Raw genomic sequence first — 10,219 nt, 5'->3', positions numbered from 1 at the left:
TACTTGGGCCCAAGCTTAAGCTTGTTGAATAAACCCTTGTGTGATTGCATCGGTGTTGGCTCCTTGGTGGTCTCTCAGACACGAAAACTTGTGTATAACAAGAAACAAAGGCAACAAAAGCAAAAATAAATAAATGGGACTCAATCAAACTAAAATGTTTCTGCACAGCAAACAAAACAAACAAACAAACAAAAAACCCACCAACAAAATGAAAAGGAAACATACTGAATGAGAGAAAATATTTGCGAATCATATATCTAATAAGGGGCTAATATTCAAAATATATAAAGAACCCATGCAACTTAATAACAAACAAAATCACACAAAAAATAATCTGATTAAAAATGGGCAGAGGAGGGACACCTGGGTGGCTCAGTCAGCTAAGTGTCTGCCTTCAGCTCAGGTCATGACCCAAGGGTCCCCTCGGGATTGAGCCCAGCATCTGGGCTCCCTGCTCAGTGGAGAATCTTCTTTTCCTCTCCCTCTGCTTCCCCCACCCCCTGTGTGTGCATTTTCTCCCAAATAAATAAATCAGTCTTTAAAAAAATAAAAATAAAAATGGGCAGAGGACTTGAACAGATATTTTCCAAAGAAGATACACAAATAGACAGCAGACACATGAAAAGATGTTCAGTATCACTCATCATCAGGGAAATGCAAATCAAAACCAAATGAGATACCATCTTACACCTGTTAGAATGGCTACTATCAAAAAGACAAGAAATAATAAGTGTGGGCAAGAATATGGAGAAAAGGGAACCCTTGTGTACTGTTGGTGGGGTTGTAAATTGGTGCAGCCATGGAAAACAGTGCAGAGGCCCCTCAAAAAATTAAAAATAGAATGACCATATGATCTAGCAATTCCGTTTCTAGGTGTTTATCCAAAGGAAACGAAAACACTAATTTGAAAAGATATAACCCCTCTCTGATGTTCACTGAAGTGTTATTTACAATAGCCAAGATACGAAAGCAACCCAAATATCCATCAATGGACAAATGGATAAAGAAAATGTGGTATAATATATAAAACAGAATATTATTTAGCCTTAATAAAGAAGGAATTCTTGCCATTTGTAACATGGATAGATCTTGAGTGCATGACGCTAAGTGAAGTAAGTCAGACAGGAAAGACAACCATCTCACTTACATGTGGAATGCAAAACAAAACAAAACAAAAAACACAAAAAAAACCCACCAAAAAAAATGCAATGACAAAAAGCTGAGTTCATGAATACAGAGGGCATATTAACTACAGTTCATACTGTATTGTATACTTGAAAATTGCTAAGAGAGTAAATCTTAAAAGTTTTCATCTTAAATTTTTTTTTTGCGAAGGTGGGCTCTTGATCTCGGGGTTGTGAGTTTGAGCCCCATGTTGGATGTGGAGATTACTTAAAAATAAAATCTTTTAAAAAATAAAGAAAAAGAAAGAAGAAAGAAAAGGGAAAAAAGATAACTATGTTTGTTGATGGGTGTTAACTAGATTTACTGTGGTCATCATTTTGCAATGATTTCTGTAATACAGGAATCTACGTATCCTTTGGTAACAAGTAGATATTGGGGCAAAAATATGATTGTCAGCCAGAAACTCTATAGTACAGAGGGAAAAACTAAAACTCTTCCTGTTCACCCTATCAGAGTATATGAATTACAAGAATCATTACTCAAATGGGAAGCTTAACCTTCAAAGTGTTAAACCCGTGAGGTCAATCTACTGTAATGGCCTTTTGCTATACCAGGAAAGTGGTAGGTGTGGATAGAAGGGGAAGATCCAGAGTTCACAATTGACCCCGGGGGTGGAGGGGCAGGAGGGCAGACAGGATTGCAAAACAGTGTGAAAGTGACAAATCAGAAGTAATACATAGAGAACAGCAGAAATACATTCAAGGGATACTTGATCCAACTCTCTGTGTGAGTGTGATGTGTATGGGCGGGATATGTGTAGTGTGGGGGTTTGTCAGGGAACGTACACTGGGAAAAGCAGCTTCCAGATTATGAGCTGAAATACAGGATCGAGATTTCAGCCAAGCCAGAGATGGGAGAGCGGGTGAGCGTCAGCAGAGCGTGCTTGACCCAGGAATAGCAAGGATCCATTTGTTCAGAGGCTAGAGAGAATGGGCTCTTCACCTAACTAAAAGTCGTTCTCTAGAGCAAGATCAGAGTGACTGTGGGAGCGGACCCCCATCCACACCGGAAGGCTGATGCTGGAGAGGTGTGTGTTGGGGGCTGGGGGTTAGGTGGACCAACCTTGCTAAGCAAAATTCGAACTTAACCCTTTGGGCGATGGAGAGCCAGTAGGAGAGTTTTTCAATTTTTTACTTTAGATAATTTTAGATTTACAGAAGTGTTGCCAAAATAGTACACAGAGGTCTCATATACCCTTCTCTGAGCTTCACTTAATGTGAACATCTTATGTAACTGTGGTACAATGATCAAAGGAAGAAATAAACATCAGTTCAATGGTATTAAGCAAACTAAGACCCTATTTGGCTTTCATCAATTTTCTCACTAGTGTCCTTTTTCTGTGCCAGGGTCCAGTCTAGGCCCCACACATTACACTGATTTGTGCAGTAAAGAATTATTTTTAAAATTTATTTTAAAGATTTTATTTATTTACTTGAGAGAGAGCGAGAGAGCAAGAGAGCATGGAAGTGGGAGGGAGAGGGAGAAGCAGGCTCCCTGCCAAGCAGGGACCCCAATGCTGGGTTCCATCCCAGAACCCTGGGATCGCGACTTGAGCCAAAGGCAGACACTTCCACCAAATGAGCCACCCTGGTGCCCTAGCAAAGGATTTTTAAATTTTAATTTTTCTGGAGGTAATCTCTACAGTCAGTGTGGGGCTTGAACTTATGACCCTGAGACCAACAGTGGGATGCTCTACCAACAGAGCTGGCCAATCCCTCCTGTGCAGAAAAGGATTTTAAGGGAGGGTATGAGATGATGAGATTTACACTACCAGTTTGAAAGAAACCTATTTAGGTTTGGGGGGAACTGGGAAGGAAAAGTGAGTCAAGACAGGAGGCCCCAGGGATAAGCTAGACCAGCCCTGTCAGCACACTATGAAAGGTATGATCTGGCCTCTGGAGTTGGCACCCTTGCCTACCATGGCACATTAGTTCTTTTTTTTTTTTTTTTTTTTTTGATGTCCCAATATACTGATTTAGAAACATGGCTTAAATAGAGCATGATTTCACTGGACCACAGTATTCCTTTGTTCCACTCCTGAATTTGGGTATATATATGCCGGAGAGACCTGGGAAGAGGATGGGAACTGTCACATGGATATCTTTAACTCGAAATAGTTAGAATCCAGGGATATATTCGTCCATTTTACGCGTTGTCTTTAGTGCAGGCCGAAGTACCCACTTTTTTTTTTAAGATTTATTTATTTATTTATTTGACAGAGAGAGAGAGAGAGAGAGAGATCACAAGAGAGACAGATGGGGGGGGCGAGGAGCAGGCTCCCAGCTAAGGGGAGATCCCGATGTGGGACTCGATCCCAGGACCCTGAGATCATGACCTGAGTGGAAGGCAGAGGCTTAACCCACTGAGCCACCCAGGCGCCCCCGAAGTACCCACTTCTGTGAAGTGCCATTCTTTGTGTTTCTCTCCTTTCCCAAAGTTGTCTGAGTGACGTTGTGTATCACAAATTTCATGGTTGAATCTGTCTGTGTGCCCCTGCCCAAGAGAGCTCCCAACTTCAGGTTCACATGCTTCATTCAAGCTTTTACTTGCGTGTTTCATAGCTGATGTAGCTGTCGAATTTCCAGCTCCATAAAATGAGTTTATTTCTTTTTTGTTACCACTTGGCCCTTCCTTTTATTATTTTTTATAAGATGTTGTGTATTTATTTGAGAGAGACAGAAAGACAGAGAGAGCACCAGCAGGGGTGGGAGGTAGGGGAAGAGGGAGAAGCAGACTCCCCACTGAGGGGGCTCGATTTCCAGACTGTGAGATCATGACCTGAGCCAAAGGCAGAGAAGCTTTACCATCTGAGCCACCCAGGCGCCCCTGGCACTTCCTTTTAATTCCATTATATTTCAGAACTAAATTAGATATCAGGGGATCTGCTTCCTTCCTTTGACTTGGTCCTCTATTACAGTGTGAACTTCGACAAGCAAACTAGCTACACTTGGCCTCAGTTATCTCACATAAAATGACTACCCTGTCTACCTGGGGGGATAATGTCAAAGATGGATGGGCAGGAGCTATGCAGACACTACTGCTGTAAAAAAAGGGGGATTATCCTGGTTATCTACACTTACTCCCATTGATTGCATCCTCTTTTGACTTCTAAATGAAGTAAAATATATACAAATTCCCAGAGACAGTATTCATTCTTCCATCTTTTCATTTATTCTGAATCAATGCATTGTGCTTGTTGGTGGCAAAATTTGACACCCCCAGATGTGTCTCTTGGGCATATGGATTATTTTAGTCTGATTCTTTTTTTTTCTTTTCTAAAATTTTTCCAAGTTTTATTTATTTTAATAATCTCTGTGCTCAACACGGGGCTTGAACTCACTGAGCCTGAGATCAAGAGTCCGAATGAGCCAGCCAGGCCTCCCTAGGCTGATTATTATTTTTTTCCCCTAGGCTGATTATTAAGAAATGGAAGACTAGGGAAATGTTTCTTTTCTTTTTTTTTTTTCCAGTTTATTTTATTTACGTAATCTCTACACCAAATGTGGAGCTTGAACTCAGGACCCTGAGATCAAGAGTTGCAGACTCCTCCATCTGAGGCAGCAAGGAGCCCCAGGAAGTTTTTCTTCTTTTATCTTCCCCTTAAGTGCCTAAGAGAATCTTGGGGTGCCTAGATGGCTCAGTCAGTTAAGCATCTGACTCTTTTTTTTAAAGATTTTATTTATTTATTTTAATTTAAATTTTATTTTATTTTATTTTTTATTATTTTTTTTAGATTTTATTTATTTATTTGACAGAGATCACAAGCAGGCAGAGAAGCAGGCAGAGAGAGAGGTGGAAGCAGGCTCCCTGCTGAGCAGAGAGCCCGATGCGGGACTCGATCCCAGGACCCCGAGATCATGACCTGAGCCGAAGGCAGAGGCTTTAACCACTGAGCCACCCAGGCGCCCCTTGAATTTCATCTTTTATCTTTTATTTTTTTAAAAAGATTTTATTTATTTATTTGACTGAGATCACAAGTAGGCAGAGGGGCAGGCAGAGAGAGAAGGAAGCAGGCTCCCTGCTGAGCAGAGAGCCTGCACAGCTTGATCCCAGAACCCTGGAATCATGACCCAACCTGAAGGCAGAGGCTTTAACCCACTGAGCCACCCAGGTGCCCCTATCTTTTAATTTTTTTAAAAAAGATTTTACTTATTTACTTGAGAGAGAGTGCAAGAGTAAGAGAGCACAAGCAGGGGGAGCAGCAGAGGGAGAGTGAGAAGAAGACTCCCCATCAATCAGGGAGCCCAATGTGGGGTTCTATCTCATGGCCCTCAGATCATCACTTGAGCTGAAGGCAGCTGCCCAACCAACTGAGCCATCCAGGTGCCCCTTGAATTTTATCTTTTAAAAGCCTTGCAAATTTTGCATTCTATACCAAAACATAGCCCTATTTGTTTTGTTATTGCTTTTTTTTTTTTTTTTTTTTTTTTTTTTTTACATATCATCCAACCAAGTGGGGTTTATTCTGGAAATACACTACTGATTCAACATTTAAATGTCAATGTAATGCATCATATTAATAGTCTTACTAAGAAACACTGCCAAAAAATTGAATAAAATTCAATATTGCATCATGATAAAAACTTTCAACAAACTAGGAAGAGAAAAGAACTTCCTTAACTTGATAAAGGACAAGTATAAAACACCTATAGCTGGGAGGGGGGTACCTGTGTGGCTCAGTCGGTTAAGCATCTGTCATCTGTTCAGGTCATGATCCAAGAGTCCTGGGATTGAGCCCCTATGCAGGCTCCTTGCTCAGTGGGGAGCCTGCTTCTCTCTCTCTCTCTCTGCCTGCCACTCCCCCTGCTTGTATGCTTGTGCTCTCTGTCAAATAAATAAATAAAATCTTAAAAAAAAAAAGCCTATAGCTGTATCATACTGCTTTCCCCTTGGGATGGAGAACAGGTAATGTCTGCTCGCACTTCTATTCAATATCCTATTGGAAATCCTATTTAGTGGACAAGGCAAGAACAAGAAATGAGAGGCATAGGAACTGGAAAGGAATAAATAAAGCTGTTCCTAGTTACAGGTTGCCGTCAGGCCTCACTCTGGAAGAGGTCTTCAAATTGGCGCATGGGGGAAGGGGAGCCTTGGAGCCGAGCATAGCCAGGCCTGCCTAGTGAAGGGCTTCCTGGAGCACAGGCAGCACAGAGAATCCACCAGAACGAGCCCCCCCTCCCCCCCGCCCCCGCTTTCAGGTGGATGGAGCTGGTGACAATCACACAGAGGGGACACCGGGAGGGCTGTGTCTTATTGCTGAGAATGGGGACGTAGCCCTCGGTGATGCTTTACTTCTTGAGTTTAACAGACACCTCACAGCAGCTTTTATGAAGACGTCAAAGCCCCAGTTTGAACGGTAGATGAGGATAGGGACGGGGCCAAAAGGCTCGCAAACAGGCTGACGGCTGCTCTTTCCAGCTTTTCGGTCTCCGTAGAGGCTGGGGCCGGTCTCCTGTAGGCGACTTGGGTGACACACCAGCCCCGGGGAGACCAGCCGAGCACGTTCCCAGCACTCGGTGGGCCGCCCGGGCTCGGTCAGTAGGACGCCCTGTCCCCGCTGCAGTCCCGGCCCGCAGGGCCCTAGCTCAGCCGCTAGACGTCCTGGCCCAGGCCTCGAAGGCTGGCTGAGCATCCCGTTTATTTTAACACGTACAATTTTTTCAGCCAAAGACTGACCAGAGAGGGGTGGTAACAGAGTGGCAAAACGCAAGAGTTTTATTCAAGCTGTGGTTGCTTCGATTCCTGACGCCTCTACTGCTCTTTCCTGTTCCTCCTCACAAAAGTGGTGCCCCTTCTGATCCCCTTATCCCCTTCTCCAAATCTTTACAAGGGCCTCTCCAGTCCGCGTAGTCAAGTTCGTTCTCCCCGCCCTTGCAACACCCGGAATTCTGATCATTGGTACATTTTCTCCTGCCACTTTTCCTGCCTCTCTGATCCAGGAGTTAAGTCACTAAATTCTACAGGCCGCTGCTAACCCGCCCGTTCGCTGCCTTTGTTCGGCCTGGAATCGCAGGCTGCCAATCAACAGAGGACGCAGACCTCTAGGAGCGAGGGAACTTGGACAGAATGGCGAGGCGCACTGGTCTCGGCATACACAAGTGACCTCTTGTTCTCCAAAGCTCTTGACAGACAAGAAGGAAAAATGATCAGCTCTTCTGCTGTCTTTGTTGTATGATGCCTACACTACTGTCTAGGTCCAAATACAAGCACTTTGCATTATAGGACAGCACGAGGAGCAGAAGGGTGGGCGACAAGCATTCCTACAGAGGTCGAAAAATAAGATCCCTAGAGCTAAGAGAGGAAAAACTTTCTTTCAAAGACTGAGAGCAATCCTTCCCTCTCCCTCCCTCTTCTTCGTCTTTGCCCCTTCCACCCTCCTCCCCAGACATGAGCTGTCCAACAGAAATGGAATGCCAGTGAACTTGTGGAATCACTATGTTGTACACCTGAAATTGATGTGATATTGTGTGTTGACAACATGTCAAAGAACATTTAGGATAAGTTCACCTGACAGTCTCTAGGATGTGATTATTATGGTTTTCTTTTCTTTCTTTCTTTTTGTGCTTTTTTTTCTTAAGGTGATTTTAAAGGTTTTTCAGATTACCATTGAATCACAATATAATAAACGTATTCTACTTAAGTCATCAAAGTAAAATAAAAGTTGTCTCTCCCGGGTAGGAATGATGCCAGAACTTATTACACATTGAGCAATCCACGTATCATCACAGACAACCTAAAAATATCGAGTAGCTGAACTGGTTAATTTGTATCAGTGCATGGCTTTGTTTTGCTGTATTATTTCCGCAGAATTTATTTATATTAAAAGTGCTTTAATGAATAAAAAAAGAAATATGACATGAGCCACATGTCATTTTAAATGTTTTAGCAGCCACAATTTATTTTTTTTTATATTTATTTTAAAGTAGGCTCCATGCCCAACATGGAATTTGAACTCATGACTCTGAGATCAAGAGGCCCATTCTGTATGGACTGAGCCATCCAGGTGCCCCTAGCAATCATACTTTAAAAAGAAACAGGTGGGGGATGCCTGGGTGGCTCAGTGGGTTAAGCCTTTACCTTCCGTTCAGGTCATGATCTCAGGGTCATGGGATTGAGCCCCACTTTGGGATCTCTGCTCAACAGGCAACCTGATTCCCCCCTCTCTCTGTTTGCCTGTCTCTCTACCTACTTGTGATCTTTGTCTGTCAAAAACAAAACAAAACAAAACACAGGTGAAATTAATTTTAATAATGTTTTATTCAATGCAACTGACCCAAAATATTACTGTTTCGACATGCAATCAATATAAAAACGCAGAGGTTTGCATTCCTTTTTCCAAGCAGTCCCTGATACTGGGTGTGCACTTGGACCTATGGAACATCAATTTTGCACTGGCTGCATTTCAAGCGCCTAACACCCACCGTACTGGACAGCTTGGCCCCGGAATTTCCCCTCTTGCCCATTCTTGTCCCACCACCCCGCCGGAAAAAGTGAAAATGGGGGGGTAACACTGCTACTTTGGGACTGAGGCAAACTCGGGGAGGACACAACACCCTGTTTACTTGTGATGTTGCATGCTGAGACCTCTCAGCCAGCCTCCCTTGCCCCCCTTCCCCGCTCCCCGAGGCACCTCGAACCGCGGGAAATTGCCGGGCTGTGGGTGGGGGATGGGGGGAGTGGGGAGGGTGGGGTGTGTGTGGAAGACTTAGCGGGAACACGCACGCATGCGTACTACGTGTGCTCATATGGGCAGCCTGGCGCCCTAGCAACGGGTTCCAAGCCACTGTTTCGTCGGAATAAGTGGCTTTCCCCGGAGTTCTAGTCCCACCAGCCGAGTTATCATATCCGTTTCTCCTGTTCACTGGTTAGATCTCGCCTGTAGTGCGCCCCCGAGCCCTGAGCCGGCTCCTCAAATGAGTACTCGTGGTTTCCGCGTGGGAACCAACCCTTGCCGCCTCAGGCTCGCCCTCCCCGGGCTGAGGTGGCTGCTGGGGCTGTGGCTGTTCCTGGGGCTTCAGGCCACCCCCAGCGCGGCCTTCTACCTCCCCGGGTTGGCTCCAGTTAACTTCTGCGAGGCGGCCCGAGAGACTGCAACCTGCAAGGTGAGGACCCGTGGGAGGCAGTGAGATGAGAGGGGAAGGCTTCCGGCAGGGGTAGGGGGCACGCCGGGGGGAGACCACGGTCGCGAGCTCTTTCGCCTCTGACCCAGAACGCCACAGCCCTTTCTGTGGGTGTGTCTCAGCGGCTCTATCTCTGAGCCTCGCACGTGGAGCATCTGGACCTCTCTTTTTCCCAGATTCTCTTTCCTACCCTTTCGGCCCCTCCCCTTACTCTCCTTTCGCCCAACTCCCGCTCAGCTCTTCCTTAGTCCTCATAGCTCCTCCTTTTCCCCCATTTCTCTTGGCTCCCTCCCTTTCATCTCAGCGTTTCCTCTTCTCCTCCCTCCCCGCCCCGCCCCTCCCTTGCTCTTCTACCTTCGCAATCCCTCCCCTCCCCTTCCTCTAGGCCCCGCCCCAGTGCCTGGGCCCCTACCTTCCCCACTTCCCTCGTAGCCCCTCCCTCCCCCTTAGCCCCGCCCACCATTTCCACCTAGCCCCACCCCTTCCCTCCAATCTCCCCCTGGGTCCCGCCCTTTTTGCCTGGCTCCACCCCTCCCTCTTTCTTTTCCCTCTGGGCCCGCCCCCTTGCTTCCTCCTCCCTTTTTTTTTGAAGTTTTTTTTTTTTAATCTGACAGAGAGAGGGTGAGAGAGTGAGACAGACGGAGAGGGAACACGAGCAGGGGGAGTGGGAGAGAAGCAGGCTTCCCACCGAGCAGGGAGCCCCATGCAGGGCTCGATTCCAGGACGCGGGGATCATGACCCCAGCTGCAGGCGAATGCCTAACGACTAAGCCACCCAGGCAGCCCTTGCTTCCTCCTTTCCGCAGTGTTTCTCCACCGCCCTTCTCAGCTCCTTCTGTTCCTCCTTCCTCTGAGCTCCTCCCTCCCTATTGGCTGTTCCTCCTTCCTCTGAGCTCCTCCCTCCCTATTGGCTGC

General features: G+C 45.8%; 1 protein-coding gene across 4 annotated transcripts in view; it reads left to right on the top strand.

The window, feature by feature from the left end:
- Positions 1 to 9,075: 9,075 nt before the first annotated feature.
- LOC116857395 (transmembrane 9 superfamily member 2-like) overlaps positions 9,076 to 10,219 on the top strand; it is an 80,294-nt gene continuing 79,150 nt past the window's right edge. For all 4 annotated transcript variants that reach the window (XM_032841429.1, XM_032841427.1, XM_032841428.1 and 1 more), the window contains exon 1: positions 9,076 to 9,287. In XM_032841429.1, the coding sequence (XP_032697320.1) occupies positions 9,099 to 9,287 (189 nt within the window). In that variant the 5' untranslated portion in view covers positions 9,076 to 9,098. The remainder of the gene's footprint in view (positions 9,288 to 10,219) is intronic.

This window comes from Lontra canadensis, unplaced genomic scaffold, assembly GCF_010015895.1.
Source record: "Lontra canadensis isolate GAN:19392208 unplaced genomic scaffold, GSC_riverotter_1.0 scaffold123, whole genome shotgun sequence".
Classification (NCBI taxonomy): domain Eukaryota; kingdom Metazoa; phylum Chordata; class Mammalia; order Carnivora; family Mustelidae; genus Lontra; species Lontra canadensis.
This window is presented reverse-complemented; position numbering and strand designations above follow the sequence as displayed.